We start from the raw sequence: 23,509 nt of genomic DNA, 5'->3' as shown, positions 1-23,509 counted from the left end.
TAATTAGAAGTGTTAGTACAATAAAATATATACTAGTCTTTAAGGAATAAATGTCAAAACAGCTTTCCATACATGAGTTGCATCACTGAGACAAAATATCCAAGAACATGTTCATCCTTCAGTGAATGTTTGAACTGCTGCATGTTTGTTCTTCTACAGCCTTGAAAACCATTAAACGAAGGCTTTGGGAGACATAAATTTTTGGTCTTTTACAATATGAACAAAGAATGCTTGTTTCCCCTGTTATATGCCATAGATTACAGAGAGATTTCTTTTTTTTTTTGTCTTCAAGTATTTGACAGTGTTGAAATCTGCCTTAATATTTTTAGGTGCACACCTGAACCTGTGTTAACATGTTAAAGTATTGGGCCCCAGGCACAGACATTCCTCCCTAAATGAAAACAATGGAAACTGCTTCCCCACACACTCACTGAGAAATAATCCTCCTCGTTGACAAAATTAGAACACAGATGTGCTATTTGTTATGTTTATTAAATTAGTACTTTATCTTTAGAAATATTGCATAGTCATCAGGGAAGTTCATAAAAATTATATAAATAATGTCTGAAAATGTAATGATGTCTTCACAGTTGTTGAAACTATGCCAAAAAACATTATCATTCTTTTAGTTGTGTTTTAAACAACATTTAAAGGAATGGACACAAAGCATATTAAAATACTTTCTTCGTTGACTCCAAAATGAAAATGTAAAATGTCCACTTCTTATGATTTATGCATTTTGTAATCACACTTTAAAAAAAAAAAAAAAAAAAATTAGGTGAATCTGTGTTGTAGGGAAACTTAAAATACTTAAGTAAAAATAAAATACTTTTAAGTCAGGATACTATCTGCAAATAGGTGTAGTTGATGAATAATAGACTATTCTGGCTACAGATGGATTGTGTTAAAGGATTAGTTCACTTTCAAATAAAATTTGCCTGATAATTTACTCACCCCCATGTCATCCAAGATGTCCATGTCCTTCTTTCTTCAGTCAAAAAGAAATTTGAAGGTTTTTGATGAAAACATTCCAGGATTATTCTCCTTATAGTGAACTTCAATGGACTCCACTGTTGAAGGTCAAAATTACAGTTTCAGTGCAGCTTCAAAGGGCTTTAAACGATACCAGACGGGAAATAAGGGTCTTATCTAGCGAAACGATCGGTCATTTTCTAAAAAAAAAAAAAAATACAACTGTATATGCTTTATAAACACAAATGATCACCTTGCGTCATTCCGCCTTCCGTATTCTTCAAAAAGCTTACTCTGTATGTCCTACGCCTTCACTATTCAACTTACGGAACGCGGCGCCAGTTCCATTTTTTCCGTAAACAGAATAGGGAAGGCGTAGGACATACAGCGCAAGCTTTTTGAAGAATACGGAAGGCGGAATGGCGGAACCACTTGCAAGGCGATCATTTGTGTTTATAAAGCATATAACTTTGTATTTTTTTTCGAAAATGACCGATCGTTTCACTAGATAAGACCCTTATTCCTCGTCTGGTATCATTTAAAGCCCTTTGAAGCTGCACTGAAACTGTAATTGTGACCTTCAACAGTGGAGTCCATTGAAGTCCAATATAAGGAGAATAATCCTGGAATGTTTTTATCAAAAATTTCTTTTTGACTGAAGAAAGAAGCACACGGACATCTTGGATGACATGGGGGTGAGTAAATTATCAGGAAAATTTTATTTAAAAGTGGCCTAATCCTTTAAATCAGCGCTACATACTTGTATAACTACATGAAAGTGAGATAGATACCTTTTAAGTAAATGATTTGTGCGTTTAAGCTTTGGAGCTACATTGCTCAATGGCTTGTGCGTTTCATTTCATACACCCTTCTACATTCAAATCCACAGTTAATTTATATATAAAGGCACAACTTCTATCTTTCAGACTGAGACCTGTCATGGTTAGACTGGTGGTCAAAGTCATCATTTGTAACCAGTTAAATGTGCAGCAGTAAATGTGCTGGATTTTCATTTAGCCCCTACACACATCTTACTGCATGTTTTTAACTGGTGGACAGGAGTTTAATACCTCATTTAATACCTTCACTGACACCTAACCAGCTTCTGCAGGATTATTCTGCTTAAATGAGCAGGTTAGTAGTCACAAAGGTTTTATGATGATCAGGTGACACAGATCTCATTGGCCCAGATGGGGGGCTTGCTGTCATATGGAACAAGTACTCGAGCCTCTGCTCCTGAAGTATTCCCTTCTTCTCCGGTCTCATCTCTCTCCCCTGGAGCCGTGGCTCCTCCTCTAGCCACTAAGCCTGGCTGTTCAAGACCTTCCTGGACAGAGAACGGCTTTTCCAACACTTTCAGAACTCTCTGGACCTAATGGATTTGAGAAGACGACAACATTTATAGGACTTTAGGAAATGTATGCAGTACAATCACATCGTAAGAGAATTGATACAGATCATGACAAACAAATTATTAACAGACAAAACTGTTCAAAAGTTTGGGGACGGTAAGGTTTTTTAATGTTTTTTGTAAAAAGTCTATTCTCACCAAGGCTGCGTTTATCTGACCAAAAATACAGTAAAAACAATAATATTGTGAAATATTTTTACAACTAAAAACAACAGCTTTCTATAAATATATTGTTTTTAAAAATTATTTATTCCTGTAATGGCAACGCTGAATTTTCAGCATTTAATTGGAAATATATATTTTATTGTAACAATATAAAATTCTCTCTCTTTTTTTGTTGTTGATCAATTTCATGCATCCTTGCTAATAAAAGTTTTTAAATTATATATAAATTAATACATCTTCCGGACCCAAACTTTGGAACGGTACTGTATGTCTCTTGCAATTTAGGTGCTCTGAATAACAAAGATCGTATGAGCCTCACCTCTGAGAAGTCACCATTTTCAGCTGCCTCTATTGCATTCTGGGCAATGTAGTTTCTGAGCACTACATGTGGGTTGTTGTTGTTCATCACACACACTCTCTCCTTCTGTAGATCTTTCACATCAACCCCTGACTCACATTCATAAGCAAGCCGCTGCCTTGGGAATTAAATAGACAACATATGCAAAAGGTACATTGTAGCAGGAAAATAATTCATTTACATAAATGAATCTAACCTTAACTATTAATAACTACTTATTCAGGTCTTTTTGGTTTCAAATAACAATGCTTTATAATAAATTTTTCATTGCCAATAGGAAATGAGTGCATCAGATTAAAAGAACTCAAAGCTTCCTTTCTGTACCTATATTTTTTGATCCAGCAGGACCAGTCTTCATTCTGCTTGGCCCACAGTTGTTCTGCAGTAGTGTCCATCAGCTCCTTCAGTCTTGAGAGTCTTTCAAGCTGCCGGGCGACTGTCTTCCTGTCCGAAATCATCTGGAACAGTGCAGGGTTACTCTGAGCCATGGACAGCAGCATTGCAAGCTCACTACGTTGAAAGAAAAAAAACAAAAAACAAAAACAATACTGAAAAGAAATATGTAAATGAAGATATTTAACCATTTCATTTTTATTTCAAACCATATTATTTTATAATACTATTATATTATATAATACTACTATTATAGTATTTATTAATATTTTGAATTCACTTTTCATTTTAATTTTAAAATTTTAATTTTGTTATGCGTTTGTCACTTTTATTAGTTTTTGTTCTTATATTAATATATATATATATATATATATATATATATATAGCAATTTTAGTAACTTATTTTCAGTCATTTGCCAAGGCAACATTGGTTCATATTCATTTCAATTAGCAAAACGATTTTTACTAGTTTTAATTAACAATAACAACACTGATTATTTTAGGCAAATCTGAAAGCCTGTTCAATACCTTTTTGCTCTCAAATGCAATCTAAAAATCCATTCCCATCTCAAAGTAGATAACGGGGACTGTGTGACATTTTGTTAAATGTGGGTAAGTTTCATAAAAAAAAGCAACATTTTGAACAAAAAGTTGAGAAAATCACATTTTTTCCTCCAGACTACAGGGCTCTACGCTAACATTTTTCTATAATAAAATAAAATTTAGGAGCACAGTCAAAAATTTAGGAGCACTTTCTGATCAATAACAGACAATAACTTTCCCATTACAGGGCCATATTTGCTCCTTTAAATTAATTTCCAGGGGTATTTTTTACCATTATAAGAGCAATTATTTCTAACCTTATTAAATGTATGCATCATATTTCGTCAATTTCTTAAATTAAAATAGAAAATTTGTTTTTAAATGTTAAACAATACATTCGGATAGAACAATAAGACCCAATCAGACTGTTATCAAAAGAAATAATCAAAAAATCCATCTTTGTGGCACAGAAGCTCCATCTGAAGCGGTATTATTTAGACACATTTACATAGACTGCTTAATGCAGCTCATTGGTAAATAATGTTGTACGAATGTTTTTAAATATAATTTTTGAATTTAGAAATATGTAAAAATTAAACTTTAAACGTTTGATATTTTAAGTAAAAACATTCCATGTAAAGTGTAAATATGAAAAATGTAAATATGAAAATAAAACCGCCAGTAGGTGGCAGTAAATCTTCATTCAGTTGTTCAAAACGCAGATTCATTCAAAATCACTGTTGCTTGGAGATGTGCAACAGTTCTGGCATGGCTTTGTTTGAAACTATTTTCACGACATAGAGCAAAAACAGACAGTATTGTGGCTAAAATGTTGTCACTTAATATCAGCTTGTTTATTGGACTTCAATAAGATCAGTATCACATTTGCAATCACGCCAATACTCGGAGAAACAGGAGTCTACTCGTGTGATATTACTTAACTTGCATATTAGGCTTGCTGCAATAGACGGTGTTACCGTTGTTCAGCCGCAATACCGGTTTTATCACTTGCCCACTGTGACTGCGGCACCGCCCCCCCACCGTTGTTTTGATTTTTTTATAGTAATAAAAATTATTTCGCTCAGTTAGAGAACAGATACAGTTAAAAACTGAATGCGTCTGCTCAATTCAGTGAGCCGAATGAGAGTCACAGCACAGATCAGCAGCAGTCAGATTTCACCTCACTTCGCCCATTTCGCCTCAAGACAATGGATGAAGATTTGGTTGCAAAGCTGAATATAAGTAAGCAATAAGGTATGAGAGGCTGTGCTGTATCATGAATAATTCATTCACGATACAGCACTAGCATCGAGTACCTTATTGCTTTTATAAAACGGTTACCACACAATACAAACAAAGCCAAAAATATGTATTAATGCAACTTTCATGAAGTAAACTTTCACTATAAGCCTTCCTTCCACCAGAAAAAAATTGTCCCTGGCTGTGAACAGAAACAGAATTTACATTATTACGCCATTAGATGGCGGCAAAGAGTGTGTCAGTCAGAAGAGAAGCCTTTTACATTGAAAAGACTGAATTGTTGTGAACATGGAAAAAGATGCAACTGATTAGCGCTGTCAGTCACAGAAAAAAAAACCTTAACTGTTAAAAGTACAAGATAATACATCGTACATTTAAACAGATTTTTTTATTATGAACATAGGACTGACCTGAAGGAAAATGCTAAACCTGAATGCAGGAAATAAACTCGCTCACTCAATCTCTTTCTCACAATACTCTTCTACATAATACAGTAAGCTTCAATGAACAATATCAACTGAGAACAAAGTTTACGTTGCTAAGAGTGGTTGCTAAGGGTGTTGTGTTGTGATACACAGAACCGTTGGGTGAAGCGGTCATAGCCGTGTTTTATCGTGAATAAAACACAGCTATTGACCAATCAGAATCAAGGACAGGAACTAACCATTTTATAAAAGTGCATAATTAAGCGAGTTTGTCATTGTACTGTTTTGTTGTTGTGTTTTTCATTAAGAATAATAACGAACCCACCCACCATTCAAGCAATTTCTGCTACTTCAAAAGCAAAAGTAAAATTGCAGCACGGGCATTCATAACGTGTGTTTTTATTAATTTTTGTGGCATTTTTGCCCTCAAGCCCCCGTTAATTTCCGACCTTGCTTATGATAATCCATATGTAGTATTTCCAGTTAATTTGGCTGAAACATCAGCAGCATGAGATGGTCTGGTAACTGTGCATCACCTGTTTCAACTTGTAAACAATCTTTAAAGTGTAGTCCGTTGCGCACGTCTTTTGCACTTGCTCTGCTGACTGAAGCAAAGTCTTTGAATGAAGGCATGAAAAGCAGACGATTGCAGTACGAAACATAACTGTTGTTCTTCAGTGTAGATGCATGTAGGGAGTTGTACTTTTTATTTCGATTGTATTATAGATCTATTCATGAGAATCGATCGGGTCACTTGCACCAGTGCGCCTAAATATTTTTTCACAGTCGCACGTAGTTATTTTCACCAGCAAATGCGACCCAAATGGTCGCAGTGTTAAGCCCTGTAAGCAATGCTTTTATCGCTTGTTTCTGCTCCTTTTTAGCTGTGTTTTGATCTGGAGATTCTCTACTCTTTCAGAAGAAGCGTAATAGTGCCCCCTACTGTATAATAGTGAAAACACAGAAAGCCGAAAAAAATTATGTCATTGGCAGGGAAAGAGTTATGTACTGAGTTACCACAGTTATAGTTGACAAGATAACTTGTTTTGTGTAAACAGAATTATGAATGAACGTACCACCGTTTGTCGCATTGTAGTTCTTATAGGCTATCATCGATATGAAAAACGTATACATTGTCATTTGCAGTGTTGCGTTTTAAATAAAATTAAACGGGTTGCAAATAATGTCTTACTGATGACAAAACAGAAGATGTCGCTCACTGAAGCTTTTATTCAGGATTACAGCAAATGGCTTAGATCAAAACAAAAACAAAAAATCAGTGTTCTCTATGTGCTTTCTTCTGTATCCGATAATCCAACACATTAACCCCATGAATGTCAAAGCAAAGAAAAGAACAGAAAATCACAACTATCACAGCTATTCACAGTTTGAATGCGGCACTAAAGTATATGTACTCGGTACATATCAAACGATCTGTAACAGACAAAGCAATAGTGACACATGGTAAAAACATTGCTACTCACACTGTTGCAACATTGCTGTCAGATCCAATATAGTCATCATCACTGCATCATCTTTTATTTTCAGTCTTTTCTTATAGGATATTTTGGTAACACTTTACAATAAGGTTCATTAGTTTAACATTAGTTCATGTATTAACTAACATGAACTAACCATGAGCAATACATTTGTTTCTGTATTTACTAATCTTCGTTAACGTTAGTTAATGAAAATACAGTTGTTCATTGTTTGCTCATGTAAAGATTTTAATAGTGTATTAGTAAATGTTGAAACTAACATGAACAAAGATTAATAAATGCTGTATAAGTGCAGTTCATTATTAGTTCATGTTAACTAATGTTAATGAATGAACCTTATTGTAAAGTGTTACCGATATTTTTTATTTTATAATAACCTTTTATATGTTAAAAGATTCAGGAAAATTTGATTTCTCAGTTCATGACCCCTTTAAGCAGCACAATTGTTTTCAACATCGATAAAAATAAGAAATGTTTCTTGTGCACCAAACAACATATTAGAATGATTTCTAAAGGATTATGTAACACTGAAGACTGGAGTAAAATAAAAATGGCTGCTGAAAATGAATAATATTTTTGATCAAATAAACGCAGCTTTGGTGAGTAAAAGACTCCTTTCAAAAACACTTTTTTCTGAAACCAAAAGTTTGAATGATAATGTAATGTACATGAGAATATACAATAAGGTGTTACCGTGGATCCATGGTGGGTTTGTTCGCTGCTTTCAGCTCCTCTAGAGAGGCACACTGCTGCAGGAGTAGCTCTGTGGCTTGTTTTATAACCTCACTTTCATCTTCCCCTGCTGTTGGGCAGGAAATCTGACTCAAGCTGCGGAAAGTGTTGGTGAAGTCCGCACCTAAGAGGAGGAAGAGGTTATTGTCCTGCATTTGCTCCTCTTCTACTATATCTGACATCACTCTAATATGACTGCTACACAATCTTCATACCCGTGTTATGCATGGTTTGCATAAGTTCTGTGATGAGCATCTCATCCTCTGGTTCCTCCTTCCTCAGCAGACCCAGTTTCTTCCTCATATTGCTCAGATAGAAGCCATTGTAGAGCGGCAGGTACTCATCCAGTACCTGTTTTGCCCGGTCTGGAGGTAGGTCAGGCTCCAGGGCTTCAGCCAGTCGAGCTAAATTCCAGCGGCAGATGGCTGGTTGGGCCTGGTAAGAATACCGGCCTGAATTATCGGAAGCATTACAGATGAAATCTGGGTCAAAACTAATGAGAAAAAACAAGGAAATTCATGTCATTAATGCAAATAATTGCTGAACATTCTGAATAACATTTAATGTTTAAGTGAGACCATACCGATCCATGAAGCCAAAAGGCCCATAGTCCAAAGTCAGGCCCAGGATGCTCATGTTATCAGTATTGAGGACTCCATGACAGAAACCCACACACTGCCATTGAGCCACCAGCTTCGCTGTTCGTAAAGTCACCTAGTAATAAAGATACACATTCAAGTAAATACAGATTTAATATAAATATCAAATGCTAATGCTTTATATAAAATATTACTAATTTAAAAAGTAGTCAGAACAAGTGCACACATCTGTTACCATTATATCCTGTCAAAGCTTGAACTATTAGAAAACTAATATAAAAATAAATATTTACTAAAGAATAAAATAGAAAAAAAAGAAAATTCAATATTGTGCTAGTATTTTTCCTAATTAATAAGTCATAATATAAATTTAAATCTAAAAGAGTTTTATTGAAAAAAAAAAAAAAAAAAAAAAATCACTGCTAAGCTCTAATATAGTTTCCGTGGATAAGAAGCTAAATCTGATGATGGTAGCCTGGCAAAGTCACTCAGGTAAATAAGGTCAGTGAGGATAATGAGATTATAGACCAACAAACAACTGAAGCAACTAAAAATTGTGTGAAACTATATATAGTAGTTTCAATGGATCAATAGTACAACCAGAGCAATCATTTTATTAAAAGCAGAAAAGAAAATGATCTCAGTCTACCTCTCTGAAGAAAGCAGTATTCCTCTCTGTGCGGTCTGAGTGATTCTGATGGATCTCTGGGTAGAAGTTCATAATGACATAATCCAGCATCTGAGTTCTGATCTCATTGTGGCCATAGCTGGGACCTTGCCGACCAGTGAACTCATCAGCTCGTTTGAAGATCTCAAATGATCCAAACCTACATCAAGAATCAGGACAATTTCTTTCAGGACAACATCTCTTATTTGATAAAGTTTCCATCATACTTCAGTTATTACTACAGTAACTACATGTAACATATTTAACAAGGACACTGTAAAATAAAGTTTTACCTAAAGCTGAAATAAAATCAAAGATAATGAAAAACTTAAAAACTTGAGTGAAAATTAGAAGTGCTGACCTAGCAAAAATAATTGGCAAAATAAATGCACTAAAATTACTACATTTGAAATAAAAATAAAGCTAAATAGAAACATAAAAAAAACCCTAACTATTAAAAATGACAAAAGCACAACAAAATTACTAAAACTTGAGCTAAAATACATAAATGCAAATTCAAAATATTAATATAATATAAATAAAATAACACTTATGTAAGAAAGTATTTAGGAACTAAATAAACAATTCAGGTTACCTAATAAAACTGGGAGCAATGCGCAAGACCACAGAGCATCTTTCCATGCGTGGATTGCCATCGTAGAAGATATCCCTCATGACTCGTGAATCTGACGTCACTACTGATCCAGCTCTCGTGGTCGGCACTCCCAAGGCAAAAACCGCCTCGCTGCACAGAAACTCGCGTATGCTGGAGCGCAAAACCTTCCGTCCATCTGCCTGTCTAAAAAACAGGACAAAAATTTAAACCTGTTGACACTGTTATTGAACTGAATTGAATCAACATTTAACTGAATCAGCTGCTTTACAGCACAGTTTGAATTTGTCTCATATTTGATGAGGTTGGCATCACTGAACATTATTTATTTTCGTGTTTATTAATGTAAAGCTGCTTTGAAACAATCTGTATTGTATAAAAGTGCTAAAGGTAAATAAATAAAGGTGACTTGACCTGTTTATCTTAAGGGAAAATTCTTTTGGTAGAATTTGCCCCTTTTTAGTTGGTTCATATTCTGCTTCTTTTATACTATGCAAGGTGTAAGATGAATTTTAAGAAAATAAAAGACCACTTTTATTTTACATGACATCTCCAGCATAATAATCTGCAATAGGAAAACACGTGTTGACAGCCAATGAGAATATCATAACATGATGTAGTAATTATCTAAATAAAATGTTGGCAAAAGTTAAATTACAGTTGCAAGCCTACCTAGAGTATGGTGTCAGGCCGGCACCCTTCACCTGGATCTCCCAGCGTCCAGTGGGATTCTCATGCAGTAATTCAGGGCTCTGATCCACTGGGGCTTTCACTTCTCCTAGATAACATGCAGCTCCATCACCAAGCTGTCCTGCAAACTGTCCAAACTGGTGTCCGCAGTAACAATGGGCAGCAGGCTCTGATCCTGGCATCACTTTAGACCCACTGAGATACTCTGGGCCCAGTGGATCCTTCAGAACCTCATCAGCATCAAGACCCAGAAGTGCCAGAGCTGGACCTGAAACTGCCACAAACTTTGGGTTCTTTAGAGGGGTGGGTTGAACTCTAGAGAAACAGGCCCCCCGGACCTGTCGGACTCCTGGTTCGGTGGACGGGTCCAGTGGAAGTTGTTTAAGAGCAACATTGTCAAACTGCAGTCGTTCAAAGCAAGAGCGGCTCGTGCTTATACCCATGTCATCCATTGCCGCATTTGACAATGATCTAAGTAAAATAACACCGGGACATGAGATATAAAGCCGTGTTAAACGAGCTCCAGCAGAAGCCATTCACATTGTACTAATGTCTAATAAAGCTTGTTAGATAAGGAGAGTGACTGTCATCCTTATATAACTCCTAACAGAACCAAGTTGTTCTCAAATTTTCTCCATGCAAATCCGGTCCGTCGTTGTTTCTGTCCCCCCTAGAAACAAACACATCGGAACGTACTAAGACTATATAATAAAGAGACTACTGCCCTGTCCAAATACCCACACTTGCAGTCTTTGCACTTGGCCACTTGTCTACTTACATGACGTATTTCCTGTATTTGGCTCAAGTGTTCAAGTGGGCGTGAAGACTGCAAGTGTGTGTAGAACTTTTGATTACCCGATGGGACACACTTATAGTCTTGCAAAAAAAAAAAAAAAAAATGCAAGCGTTTACAGAACTTTATTATTATTATTATTATTATTGTTATTATTATTATTATTTTAAATACTTTGCATTTTAAAATACACTTCTAAATGTCTGTTCAGTGGTCACTATGTAACTAACATAAGACACGATTTTAAAATTGTGGTGCTTCTTTAAGTGATAAAAAGCAGTTGCAACTGTTGTACAAAATACACATAGCCTACTCATCTTTACATCAATAAAATGTGCAACACTTTATATTTTACTACCAAATTATATGTAATATATAATTAATTTAACTTACAGTCGAATGTTTTCCTTTACATCTCGCGATTTCAGGGCATGTGAGTTCCCGAACATAATGCATGATGGGATACGCTTAGCCTAAAATGCCGCTCCGAAGGAGTACGGCCAAAGCTACTGGAAGGCAAGCCTGCAACCTTTAGCCAAAAAAGCGTAACGGCTAATGCTAAAGCTCCGCCCTTGGCGGTACGCAGGGAAGGAGACCAGAGGCTGTTTTTTGAATGGATGTCAATGGATGAGAGGCTTCACTATGCTGATTAAACAGCTTTTGTGGGGAAATAATCATTTAATTAATCGACAGCCTGTTTTCTAATCTTCAGCATGTTTTACACTAAACAGTACTTTCGTTGGGAACTATATGTAGATTTTAGCTTGATAAAAATGTATTTTTTTAAGAGAAGGCAGACTAGGGAATGTTGCGACTGATGTCACTGCCATTACACGATAGGCTGAGAGGTGCCGCACGTGATTAAGTTAGCCGTTACGCTTTCTCCAATGGTAAGAGATACAGACGCTCTCATCTCCCTATAATATACAATCTCTGGTATGCCGGGTAAAGTCCTCTGCGTAGCTCACAGTCATGACCGCTAAAATAGTATGTTCTATATAGTATGAGGGTGTGTAGTATGTATGTAATCCAGACGTACTACAGTACATTTGCTATGCTGTCATTATCATGTGACCTACCAGCGTGAGTGGGACAGTGAATCTCGCCGGAAGTAGTAGGTAATCCAGGTACTTTTTTCCTACTCTTTTATGAGTACTGTAAACTGGTTTGTTTTTTGCCTACTATATAGTAGGGAAGTATGCAATTCCGGATGCAGTCATTGACATTAATGAGCAGTGTTTGACAGCTGACAGCTCAGAAAAGGTTGGTAATCTTGGCAGTGTGCAAAATATCCATGCAGCACCAAAGCAGGGTTAATATTAGGCAATTATTTCACAACCTTTATTATATACAGCTTAGAAAAATACAGAGGTCCAGACCTCGGGGACCTCAATGGTGGGTACAGTCCTGGCTGTAGGTACTGTTGAGCTGCTTCACTATGAAAAGTTCATTAACTGCAAAGACAACCAAGTAGTGGCTCAAGTCCAGATTTTTTTTTTTCCTACAAAGTATTTTTTGTCTCACATTAATTATATATATATATATATATATATATATATATATATATATATATATATATATATATATATAAAGGTGGAGAGATGAAAAGACAAATATAACATGTTGGAAAATTTATATATTTTAGTTAGATCTGAGCATTAGCTATTTGGCTTGTTGAAAATTAAGGATAGCAAAAAAGGATAGCACTAACAAAAGAAGAGGGACCAGTTATTCCCCCTTTCCACATTAACAATTGTTAGAAAGAAAAAAAATGTAGCAGTATAATTCAAGGGCGTACAAAGAGGTGCATTCAATATACATTACTTGTACTTGTTGACCATGTAATTTCTCACTTAACTAATGCAGCAGATCTAGATGATCAAAAGTAGCACTGCATGTGTAGTTAACTGGAAGACATAGTTTTAATTTTCATGAAGACAGCAGCATTTTGAGAAAAACTTATCAGGAGAACTAGCCTACTGGGTCACTGGATCAAGTTTTTTAAAATATATTGTTTTTAAAATCAATTCGTTAGTCATCCATTTTAATTGTGCAACCACCTGTCAACATTTTCAAAAAGTTAAATGCAGGGACTGTTGCTCTACAAATAGAAATACCCATTAAACACCAGGGCACTGACAAATTTCCCATAATATATGTTGTAAAGATTTCTTGAATTCCAATTAAATAATCCCAACAACCCATCTACATAAAAAAATCATGCAGATACATTTATATAGTCATCTCCTTCTCCAGCATAAATGCACATGGCACACATGCAAAGTTTCAGTCTTAATTTGAGCCTCACTACAGCTCAATACACTCATTCAGCATCTAAACATTTAAAAGAACAAAGGCAAGCAGCTTTTTTGGCATTAGCATTCCCCATCACACTCAGACACACAAGTGTTGTGTTTTGAATGTGCCTGTGACCTAGGTGCCACATCTAAAATTGATTTTCAGTCACCCTATAAAACACCATAGTAAAAAGGTACTTAGAAAAACAAAGTCAAAATGTGAAGCAGCAGTTCCAGTAGTATAAGGCTGTAAGCAGACAAACACTCTCACCTACCTTCTATCCATATAAAGCATGATTCCCAAATTGTGCCCTGATGGCTCATGCTGATGGCTTTTCTGTAGAAGCATTTTCCTGTCAACATACCTTCTTTGAAGGTTGTCTACACTTTCAACAGCAGATTTTCGAGTCTCATGTGTCTTTTTAGACAGTGGTAAATAATAAGAATGAATAAATATAAAAAAGGTAATTTCATTACAAGTGTTAAGAGTATTACCATACTATCAGCAATGAGCTTTAAGTTTGTTTCCAATTTAGTGAACTTAACCTTTACGCAACTCGACTTCATCGACACGGTAGCAAAAAAACAGTAAATTGGGGGAAAACAGCTGTTAGTTTCTTCTGGTAAAAAAATACTGAATCAAGTACAATCTCATTATGTAAACACAAAATGTATCTTGTCTAATTAATTTCTTCAGCAAGAACTTTTTTTTTTTGTTAGTTTTTGTTTTTTTTTACCAATTATGAAACAGTGTGAGTGAAAGAGGAACCCAGATTTAATAGTACCCATTTATTATGACCATATGGAGAGACAGCAAAACACGCTGACCAGTCTCTGTTCCTTTTAGCCCTTTCCAGGTCATGTAGTAGGAGGCACTTGATAGCTAGCACAGCCAATAGTTTACACTGGGCTTATCAGGGAACTAAACCAAGCAACCCCACATAGAGTGAACGAGACTGGGCGTGACTTGAAACTCTCAAACACTGTGTGCAGTTGTTTTAGTTTCACTCATTTCAAGCCATTTTTCAGAAACATACAAATTCAATCACTGAAACCAAAAATACTTTGGTCATAATCATTTTCCCAATGTGCATTACATGTATTTATCATCAAGTCATACTTTCAATAAAATCTAATGGTCCTAAATGGCACTTGTAGTGCAATTCAGGTTTTAAAAATTAGTTCTGGGATACTGTTCCATTAATCACCGAAATAAAAAAAGGTGGCTTTACTACTCATACTTCATAAACTACAGATTATGGCTGGAGTAGGTCGTAGATTCAAATGCTGACTTACAGGGAATAACAATACTGGACTGCTGGGAAACAAATTCATCGATCATTTGCAGGAGCTAACCAAAATAAAAAAAAGCACAGCAAAATAAAACTTCATTTAGTTCAAGTTGGATAACGTGGGAAATCCTGCTGCAGCTAATTTCCTAGTGGGTCATACTTTAAGAATGAGGAAAGAGAAAGAAAGCATGGTCCGATTTCTTTGGCAGTACAGCTCTGCGTCCACAGGTACACAGAGGGTTGAGGAGGTGACTGAGAGCTAGTCAAAGGCTTCCATCCACATTGCTTATTTCATATGAGATGGAGATTATGTTTGCCTTTAATCTTCCTCCTAATCTACCCAACCACCATCCTGTAGTTAAGGCTACTGGTGTTCAGTGTGACATCCTGATCTCACTGCTGAAAAGTCTGTGCCGTTTAGAGAAGGGTCAAACAGAAGGCGTTCGTATATTTTCAAACAGCGATTGGACAGTCGGTAAGGAGAGTAACGCTCTCCCCACACCCTTGCTGGCACGGAAGCAGGCATAACCCAGAAGCCCCCACATGGCTCCCTTCAACACGTTCCGTACTACCCAGCTGAAACGAGATGGTGGAGCCACGCTAAGAGGAAAAAACAAAACAAAGATTTTTATCATGGCATATCTTGTACTATGATATATTTCAGTGCATACAACCATTCCAATACGCACCTCATGATCTCATGGATATTGAGCTCTTTATCCCAGTTCCTCTCAATACCAGGCACATGACCCATCCCAACCACTCCAACAACCACAGCAGGCACTTCTGAGAAAAAGAAAGTGTGTATGAACAAGAGGTTTCATGTTGGTCCTGCAGAAATATATGTTACCTTATCCCGCTCCCACCCGCAAAAGCCCACAGGTAAAAGTACATAGTTTTTTTTCAATACATTCATATGAAATAGTTTCAAGTTACGTGTCACCTAGCAACAACCTAAACAGAAAAATTATTTGTTATTAAAGCATCTACATTCACAAACCACTGTTTATTTTAACAGAAAAGCAAGCATAGGTTACTGCATGCGTGATTAAATAAAAGTGTGCAAAGAGTGCTCCCTTTATAATCACTAAAAAGCTGTCACTCTTTGTTAATCGCAATCTCAAAGTTCCTTTATAATCAATGAAGCTCACTGTACAATGAATCTCTCGTAATGTCTGTTATAACGAGAGGATTCATGTTTTGAGCAGCGAGTGGATTCTAATTTAAACACCTCTAATTGGCCATTGAGTTCAAGAAATCAACAGATATATTTGGAATTGTCTGCATTGCTAAATGCTACAAAAACATGTAAATAGAAACCTTTGACGTACATCGCTTGCCTCTATTTATAAACAATACATCGCTTGCCTCTATTTCACCAAAATGCTATAATTACGGAGAAAACTGATCCTAGACCAGCAGTTATGGGCTAAGCCTTGCCCTTACATGCGCTCCGCCTGTAAATTATTTTTATTTCATTTTAGTTTTTCTTGTTGCATTTGTACAATAAATGAATAACAATTTATTTGTTTTTAGATATTTTATTTTTAGATATTTCTATTCTGCAGGAGTCATGCAAATCATTTTATTCTCTTCCGCGACCCGCACACACGAGTGTCCCGAACTCACCTATCAAATCGTACACTGTTGCGTTGGGTCCTGCGGTAGTGCAGGCCTCTAGTTTCATGTAAAAAGTAATGACTCCAAATATGTTTCTTACTATTATATTATTTATTAATATATTTTTCAGCTGTCACCTTTATTTTACTTCTAGTAATTTTATGTGCTTTTGTGATTTTTTTAGTTTTAATTTTTTATAATACTTCTATTTAGCTTTAATTTATATAGCTTTATTTTAGTTTTAGTAATTTTAGTAATTTTAGTACTTCAACTTATTTCAGAAAATTAAAGAAATGTTCTAATTTTTCAAGTTTTTCATCTAACATTTATATTTTATTTCAGTGCTATTTCAAACAAAAATGATTTTTAATAGTTTTGGTTTTAATTTAGGTTTTTGTTTGAGGAATGGTCCAACCTAAAATGAAATTTCTATCATTTACTCACCCTCATGTCGTTCCAAACCTGTATGACTTTCTTTCTTATGTGGAACTTAAAAGATGATATGTAGGCAAGTAAAAAATTTTGTTCCCATTCACGTCCATAGTATGAGGGGAAAAAAAAAAAAAAAAAAAAGCAAGGAAGAAAATGGGAACGTTCTTCAAAACATCTTTTGTGTTCCACAGAAGAAAGTATGTCATACGGGTTTGGAACGACATGAGTAAATGATGACAGAATTTAACAATAACAACACTGATCACTGGGCATACCTGAATATGTATTTTATGAATTAAACATTTTTCTAAATCAAATTGGCATCAATTTAATTAAATCAATTTAACTTCAATGCAGAGCACTGGAAAAGACTGCAGCATGAGAAGACTGCGCAGTACTCACTCTCAGCATTAGGAGGCGCCTCCACACAGCGCGCTGCCTGTCTAAGTGTGTGTGTGAGGTAGATGTCTCGTTCTGCAACAATAGTACGGTGGAGGGCTGGAAACTCGCCGATCATCTCTGACATGGTCTGTTCCAGAAGATCTTTTTGTTTGCACTTCTCTACATCCTCCTTGCTGATAAGAAAAACACATACCAAAAATGTGTGAATGTGTGAATTTTAAAAACAAGAGCATATCCAGGCCATACTTCCCACAATCCAAAAAGAAAAAGAAAAAAAGAAATTATGTTTTGCTTAAACTTTGCTTTAGCCTATATTTAGGACTATTATTTTATCAACAATGAATAATTGTCCTAAACGGCCCTAAATAAAGGCTTCATTAAGCTCAAAGGAGCTTCATGCTTAACAAAAACAAAAAAAAACTAATTTTTCTTACTGTAAGGCTTTAATACAAACCATCTTAAGAAATGTAATACATTAAAGTTTTGAATTTATACATCATGGTAGAATACTACAAAAATGCCAAGGCTATCAATTAAATTTAATTACTTTTTATATATTATTTTTTAAAATATTAAATTAATAAATTAAATTACAAATAATTGTATATAAATTTTTGTTGAGAAAAGCCCTAAAAAAAAAAAAAAAAAAAAAAAAAAAAAAAAAGTATAACGTTTATAGTATAATTTATTATAAAATAATGATCACCTGCCTAACTGTGGCAGATGAAATAGTGCTGAAGTGGACAGACACTATAAAAGTACCTGTAGAAATTTATTGATAAATGTTAACACTGTTTGTTTTATTACATATCTTTGAACATATAAGCTTATCACTTCCAGTCCATAGCAATCAATCTTGCAAAACTGGTCTATGTACACACGCAGACTGGCATCTTTGGCATTTGTGTCTGTCTGTTTTTCCTGTCCCATATTAGTGTTGTCATGGTACCAAAATTCCAGTAGTCGGTACCAATACCAGTAAAAATTTACGGTTCTCGGTACCAATTTCGGTACCACAGGAAAATCTGTTGGAACTATTTCATTAGGCCTAAACAAATGCTCAAACATCCATTTTGAAACAGACGTGTGTGTTTATTTTAGCTATTCCTTCAGTGAAACGACACACTGCAGCCTGTAAAACTATGAAATAAATATCAGTAAATAATGGTAACCTAAATAATAAGAAAGTGAAGTATTATTCTAAAAAACATTCGTTTTATTATTTCCACAAAAAGATGCGTCATATAGCCTGCCGCTCTGCTCTTTGAGAGGGATGTGGGACACGAGCAGGAAAGAGACCGTTTCTCTTTAATAATATCTTCATGTTATCTCCTGATGTTACAAGCAACTGACACTTGTTGTAAAAGGTCTGAAGAGCTAGTTTTATCTTCAGACATTCAGGCTGTTTGATTTTGCGCTGCCAGAGAAAGCGAAATTAAACCACCGGTGTGTGAAACGCACTATACAAATAAACTTGACGCGCCTTATAAAGTCCAATAACAAGCACAAACTGTTAAATAGAAATTGATGTGCAAGCAAAAAGGTTTCTGTCCTACGGTGTTTTTCTACTTTACCACAGTAAAGAATGTGAATATAATAGCCTAATTAAGAGTGAACCAAAGAAAGAAACGTTTATAATCCCCTGCGTGAGTGAAGATTTGGGAAAAGAAACAGATTCCATGTTCAGTGGAATAACTAATGGAATATTGTAAATTCTCTGATAATTGGGTGACCAGATCGTGATTCGCAAAACAGAATTCAAAGCCGACAAAGCTTAAATGTATGGACTCACGTACCTCTCTCATTTGGCATGAACCAAAATGTTTCCATGGCTGCGATGTCACATTTAATTCCTAACCTATTAGCCTATTTCTTCTATAAACAAAGCTTTGTGCTTCACTCATGTCATATTCACGTAAAATACTGGCACAGCCCTATCAGTGGGTACCGAATATACCCGGATACTTGGTACTCCCGGTACTACAGAAATGCTGGTATCGTCACATTTTCAAAATTTCAGTACCGACTTGGCACCGAAGTACCGGTACTTTTGACAACACTACATATGAAGTTTTACATTCTGAAAGACTTCTTAAAAACATAAAGGAGTGATCGCTGTGCATATAAAGACAAAGTGGTGTTGACTTGTACCTGATGGGGTCAGAGAGGAAGCACAGGCCCCAGGCCAGACGAGCCTTCTGCCACAGGCTGAGAGCAGCTATTGCACGCTTAAAGGTTACTGGAATGGGCCGATCCCCAAGATGAAATTTACAGAAGGGCACTTTTCCTGCCTGAATTGGGTAAAACAGAAGGAAATGCCTATTTTATTTATGCAGATCAGTCTTTGCTGTGACATGTACTGTGGTGTCCACAGGTTTCATGTTTCAGGTTTCGTGACTGTGTGCACTTATTGTTTTTTGATAATTGGTGACATCTGCTAGAAGTCAGGAACGAGTGCATGAGTTACAGTGCATGTCAGGACCATGAGGACTGTGTAAGTGAGGGAGAGCATGTGTATTCACACTGACCTCCTTAAAGGCTTCTCTAAACTCTCCTCCAGGGGCCATGCCCAGCTGTTCTGTAATGTGAGCTGAGACTTTGAGCAGCAGTATCTGCATGAGGCCAGACATCACTCCATTCTGACACAAGAAATAGAGAAAGAGAGAAAAAAGCAAAACAGAATAGAAATGAGGTTAAACTTGTAGCATGTTGATAAATGAATTCCGAGGAATGTGTCTGGCAGTTTAATAACTATGTCTTCAGTTTCATGGCTGACCTGCTTAATAGCCTGCTGGACCTTCTCCAAGTTGATGTCTTTAGCCTCTTTTAGCAGCGTTTTCTCATCCATTTTAAGCATGGATACTCTGTACTGGCATAGCTCCACCACCACCACATCAGGCTGGACCGCTCGGATTGTCTAAAGCAAAGAGAATCAAATCAAAACAGCATCTAATCAATCAGTAGCTAATACTAAGGGTTTTTTTTACACTCAAGCGTTGGTTGTGAGCTCACAAAAAAAAAAAAAAAAAGAGAAAGCCAATGCTTACAGTGGCAACATCTTTCTTGCTGCTGTCGCTGAAGTGGGCGGTGCCAACCAGGTACACAATACTGCCATCAGGTGTGGAGAGACGCGTCACAGTGTCTGGAAGATCAGGCTCTGCCTGCCGGCGCTGGGTACGAACCTGCCACAACACTTCCACTGCCTCAGAGTCTGCTAAAAAGACAAAAACATTTTCATAATCGTAAGAGGTGGAGCAAAAACACTACATATACATAAATTTATACACATATATACATACATACACATACACACACATATACATAATATATATATATAATTTATAAAGCTACCAGAAAATATGTTTAGATAACTAGTTTCAGCACAGAGAATAAAAAAGAAAAAAAAAAAAAAAATGGAAAAGAGCTGTAAACAAAGCTATGTAAATATTCTTTTCTCCATATGAGCTCATAATCAAAAGAAAACAGCAATAGAAAGATCAGTTATGTGTTTTTCAAGCAGTACTACAGCAAAAACATAGAAAGGATGAGCTTTAGAAAATATATGGTTTGTGGTGGTGTGACATTTGGAAAAAGTTTAAATAGTTATAGTTAGAAATTCAGCAAATTTCGCTGAACTAAACTAAGGTTAATACTAGTTAGTTCAGCAACTAAACTAACTAGTATTACTGGACCAGTCCGTTGCACTGGACCAATGTTATTATCATTAACAAAAACTAAATAAAAAAGAAAAACCCTAAAAAACATAACTGAAAACTGAAACTAAAATAAATTATGACTCCAAAACTAAGTCAAATAAAAATGGGCACAAATTAATTTTGGTTTTTGATACAAGGTATGTTATAAGTCATAAAACCTTTAAAACCCTGACAGCACTAAAATTCTAAAACTAAAAATTAAATAAACAGAAACTGAAAAAAAAAAAAAAAAAAAAATAGGAATGATGTGAAAGATAAACTGAAAAGATAAACTTCAATCATTTTCCTAAGCAATAAATAAACTAATTATTTAAACATTCAAAACTCTAATAACCCTGCACTGAACAAGGGGAGGTTTTTCTATGATATACTATGACATTTAATTTGAGGACTACACAGCACTATTTCTTACAAAACCATATGAAAGAAACCTGGGATTCAGATCTACTATTTTGTAAACTTTAAATCAGAGATTACTCACAAAGTTCGAGAGGAAATGGAGGTTGTGTGTCATCTTCTGCTGGGCCAACTGAGTCATCCTACAAACAAAAACAATGTATTATAATCTATGTAATTCTTTGTATGGACATGCTGACAATGTACACAAAACAGGTGAGAACAAGCTTGGCATCAACTTCTAGGAACTCAGAACTTTGCGATTTCATGTTCGAGGTTGAGGATATTTTAAGCAGTTTTGAAGCTTTAGTAAAAAAAAAAATAGCCTGAGAATTCAGTCCATATTTCTTCATGGTGGGAAATGCCCAGCTAAATAGACAAAAGACCATTTTCCAATACTCTCAGTACCCACAAGAAGGCAATAAAGAGACTATGTACATTAAATCAGAACGAAAGTCAACAAAAAGCACAGGAAACTGAATGATTGTCATGAGTTTTACAATACCATTTTTTCTTCCTTTTACAAACCACAGATGCTGTTTCTATTTAGCAGCTTGAATCAAACCCTCCTTAATTATTACAGATAAACATCCATCACCATGCAAATCAGTCAGTTTATAAATATAGTAAAAAAAAAAAAAAAAAAAAAAAAAACTGCCAAATACGACAAAACAATACATTCATTCCGCCAAAGTCTTACCTCTGAGTTGTTGTCCTGTTCCATTGTCCGCTGTTCAGTAAACCCTCAACCTGGAATAAAAGATCATAAGTCAGATGCACAAACAACCTACATGACTCCACAAAATGGCATTGAACCATTAAACAGTTAAAACCCTTGGAAAGTAGTGTACTGACCTGGCCTGTTGGAAATATATGGCTCAATACTAAACCAGACAGTGTTTAATTAAAGGATTTGAAAGTTTTTTGACTTGTGTAGCTGGGTAGGCTGAGTAAAGTGAGTCATCGGGCTTGATTATCAGCCTGCCATCTTGCCTTGTGCAACTAGGCTACGTATACTTTCCAAACTACTGTGATTCCAGCACACCAGGATTAGTTGGTGTTTTGCTGAGGGTTTAGATCTGACTAAACATCTCTTTAAAGTGGAACAACAAAGCGTTTTTATGTTGACCATGTAACAGATCTAATCCTACAGAAGACAGACATTAAAGGTGGCAACCTGCTGTTATCAGACCACCTGGTTAGTACATCAAACTCATTTTAGACAGTTTACCGTCTCAACACCTCAAAACGGGATTGTAAACAGTTACATTATGAGGAGAAAATCCTCTCGTATGAATTTTAAACTCAAATTGAAAACTGACAGTTCTGACAGAAGACAAAACTGAACCGTAAGAACGTTTTGGACTAGCTGCAATCTCAGCCACCACTCTGAAAAAGGAACAAAAACAAAAATAAATCTTACATTTGACTTGGTAGACAGCTTGTTCACTCTTCCCACAAGAGTAACGAATCGGACCAGATCCAACTGTCAATTGTAGAGAGGGATGGTTCTTGACAAGGTAGCTCGGCTACAGGCTAACTGCGCACACATACACGCAGCTGTTAGCTGATGCTATGCTAATATAAGCTAAGCCCCTTTAAAAACTTTACAGAACTGACCGATAATAAGTTATTTAATTCGCTCGCTGTTACGATTATAATATTGCCTTTGCATTATATAGAGATTTAAAGAATACTTAAAACAACCGCCTTGACTGCTGTTTGGTAACGTTAGCTAGCCTCGGCGAAAATGAAATGATTAAAGTTAGAGCTACAGTCAGCTGCTTGCATGAAGTGAATCGGTAGAGCCGCCCGTTATTGCAATACTTTCTGGGTAATGTAGTATATAGGAGGGGGAAAAAAAGACTATTACAGATGTTGTTGTTTTTTTTTTTTTTTTTTCGAAAAAAGGTCGGACCTATATACTTTATACTTATATTTGATTAGAAATAGCGTTAAGGACGTATCATTTTAATGTTAACAATAATAATGTTAAACATTTTAAAACCTTGATGTAAAGTGTACCTTCATTTTTAATTCATATTAATTTAATTTTGTAACAGTAAGAAAAACTTGCTTTATAATTTTAAAAAGATGTAACACTACATTAACTCACTTTTGCTTTCTCTGAAACAAAAAGCAGTTAAAATCTGCAAAAATTAAATTACGTCCTTTGTAAAATGTAATTCATTGTTGTTGTTCAGATAATATTGTAGTAACTGAAGATGACATTT

General features: G+C 35.6%; 2 protein-coding genes across 5 annotated transcripts; both read right to left on the bottom strand.

The window, feature by feature from the left end:
- Positions 1-1,642: 1,642 nt before the first annotated feature.
- selenoo1 (selenoprotein O1) lies at positions 1,643-11,530 on the bottom strand. Of its 3 annotated transcripts, XM_051870647.1 has the most exons (10): positions 11,514-11,530; positions 10,310-10,997; positions 9,620-9,823; positions 9,007-9,184; positions 8,342-8,472; positions 7,974-8,251; positions 7,720-7,882; positions 3,231-3,416; positions 2,868-3,024; positions 1,643-2,344 (listed from the first exon to the last, which is right to left on the bottom strand). In XM_051870647.1, exons 2-10 carry the CDS (start codon positions 10,861-10,863, stop codon positions 2,126-2,128), a joined length of 2,070 nt encoding a protein of 689 aa, XP_051726607.1. In that variant the 5' UTR covers positions 10,864-10,997; positions 11,514-11,530; the 3' UTR covers positions 1,643-2,125. The 3 variants fall into 3 exon arrangements, with proteins under 3 accessions (XP_051726607.1, XP_051726606.1, XP_051726608.1); XM_051870646.1 differs by lacking the exon at positions 11,514-11,530 and having other exon boundaries at positions 10,310-11,097; XM_051870648.1 differs by lacking the exon at positions 11,514-11,530 and having other exon boundaries at positions 2,135-2,344; positions 10,310-11,099.
- Positions 11,531-14,191: 2,661 nt separating this feature from the next.
- On the bottom strand, positions 14,192-23,088 carry trabd (TraB domain containing). 2 transcript variants are annotated; one of them, XM_051870652.1, is made up of 10 exons: positions 22,699-23,088; positions 21,976-22,025; positions 21,361-21,418; positions 20,211-20,374; positions 19,940-20,080; positions 19,692-19,802; positions 19,315-19,454; positions 17,164-17,336; positions 15,399-15,495; positions 14,192-15,309 (listed from the first exon to the last, which is right to left on the bottom strand). In XM_051870652.1, exons 2-10 carry the CDS (start codon positions 21,997-21,999, stop codon positions 15,138-15,140), a joined length of 1,080 nt encoding a protein of 359 aa, XP_051726612.1. In that variant the 5' UTR covers positions 22,000-22,025; positions 22,699-23,088; the 3' UTR covers positions 14,192-15,137. The 2 variants fall into 2 exon arrangements, with proteins under 2 accessions (XP_051726612.1, XP_051726611.1); XM_051870651.1 differs by having other exon boundaries at positions 20,211-20,377; positions 22,699-23,087.
- Positions 23,089-23,509: the final 421 nt, after the last annotated feature.

This window comes from Ctenopharyngodon idella, chromosome 18 (assembly GCF_019924925.1).
Source record: "Ctenopharyngodon idella isolate HZGC_01 chromosome 18, HZGC01, whole genome shotgun sequence".
NCBI classification, from domain to species: domain Eukaryota; kingdom Metazoa; phylum Chordata; class Actinopteri; order Cypriniformes; family Xenocyprididae; genus Ctenopharyngodon; species Ctenopharyngodon idella.
Note: the sequence above shows the minus strand (reverse complement) of the source record. Positions and strands in the feature narration are given on the sequence as shown.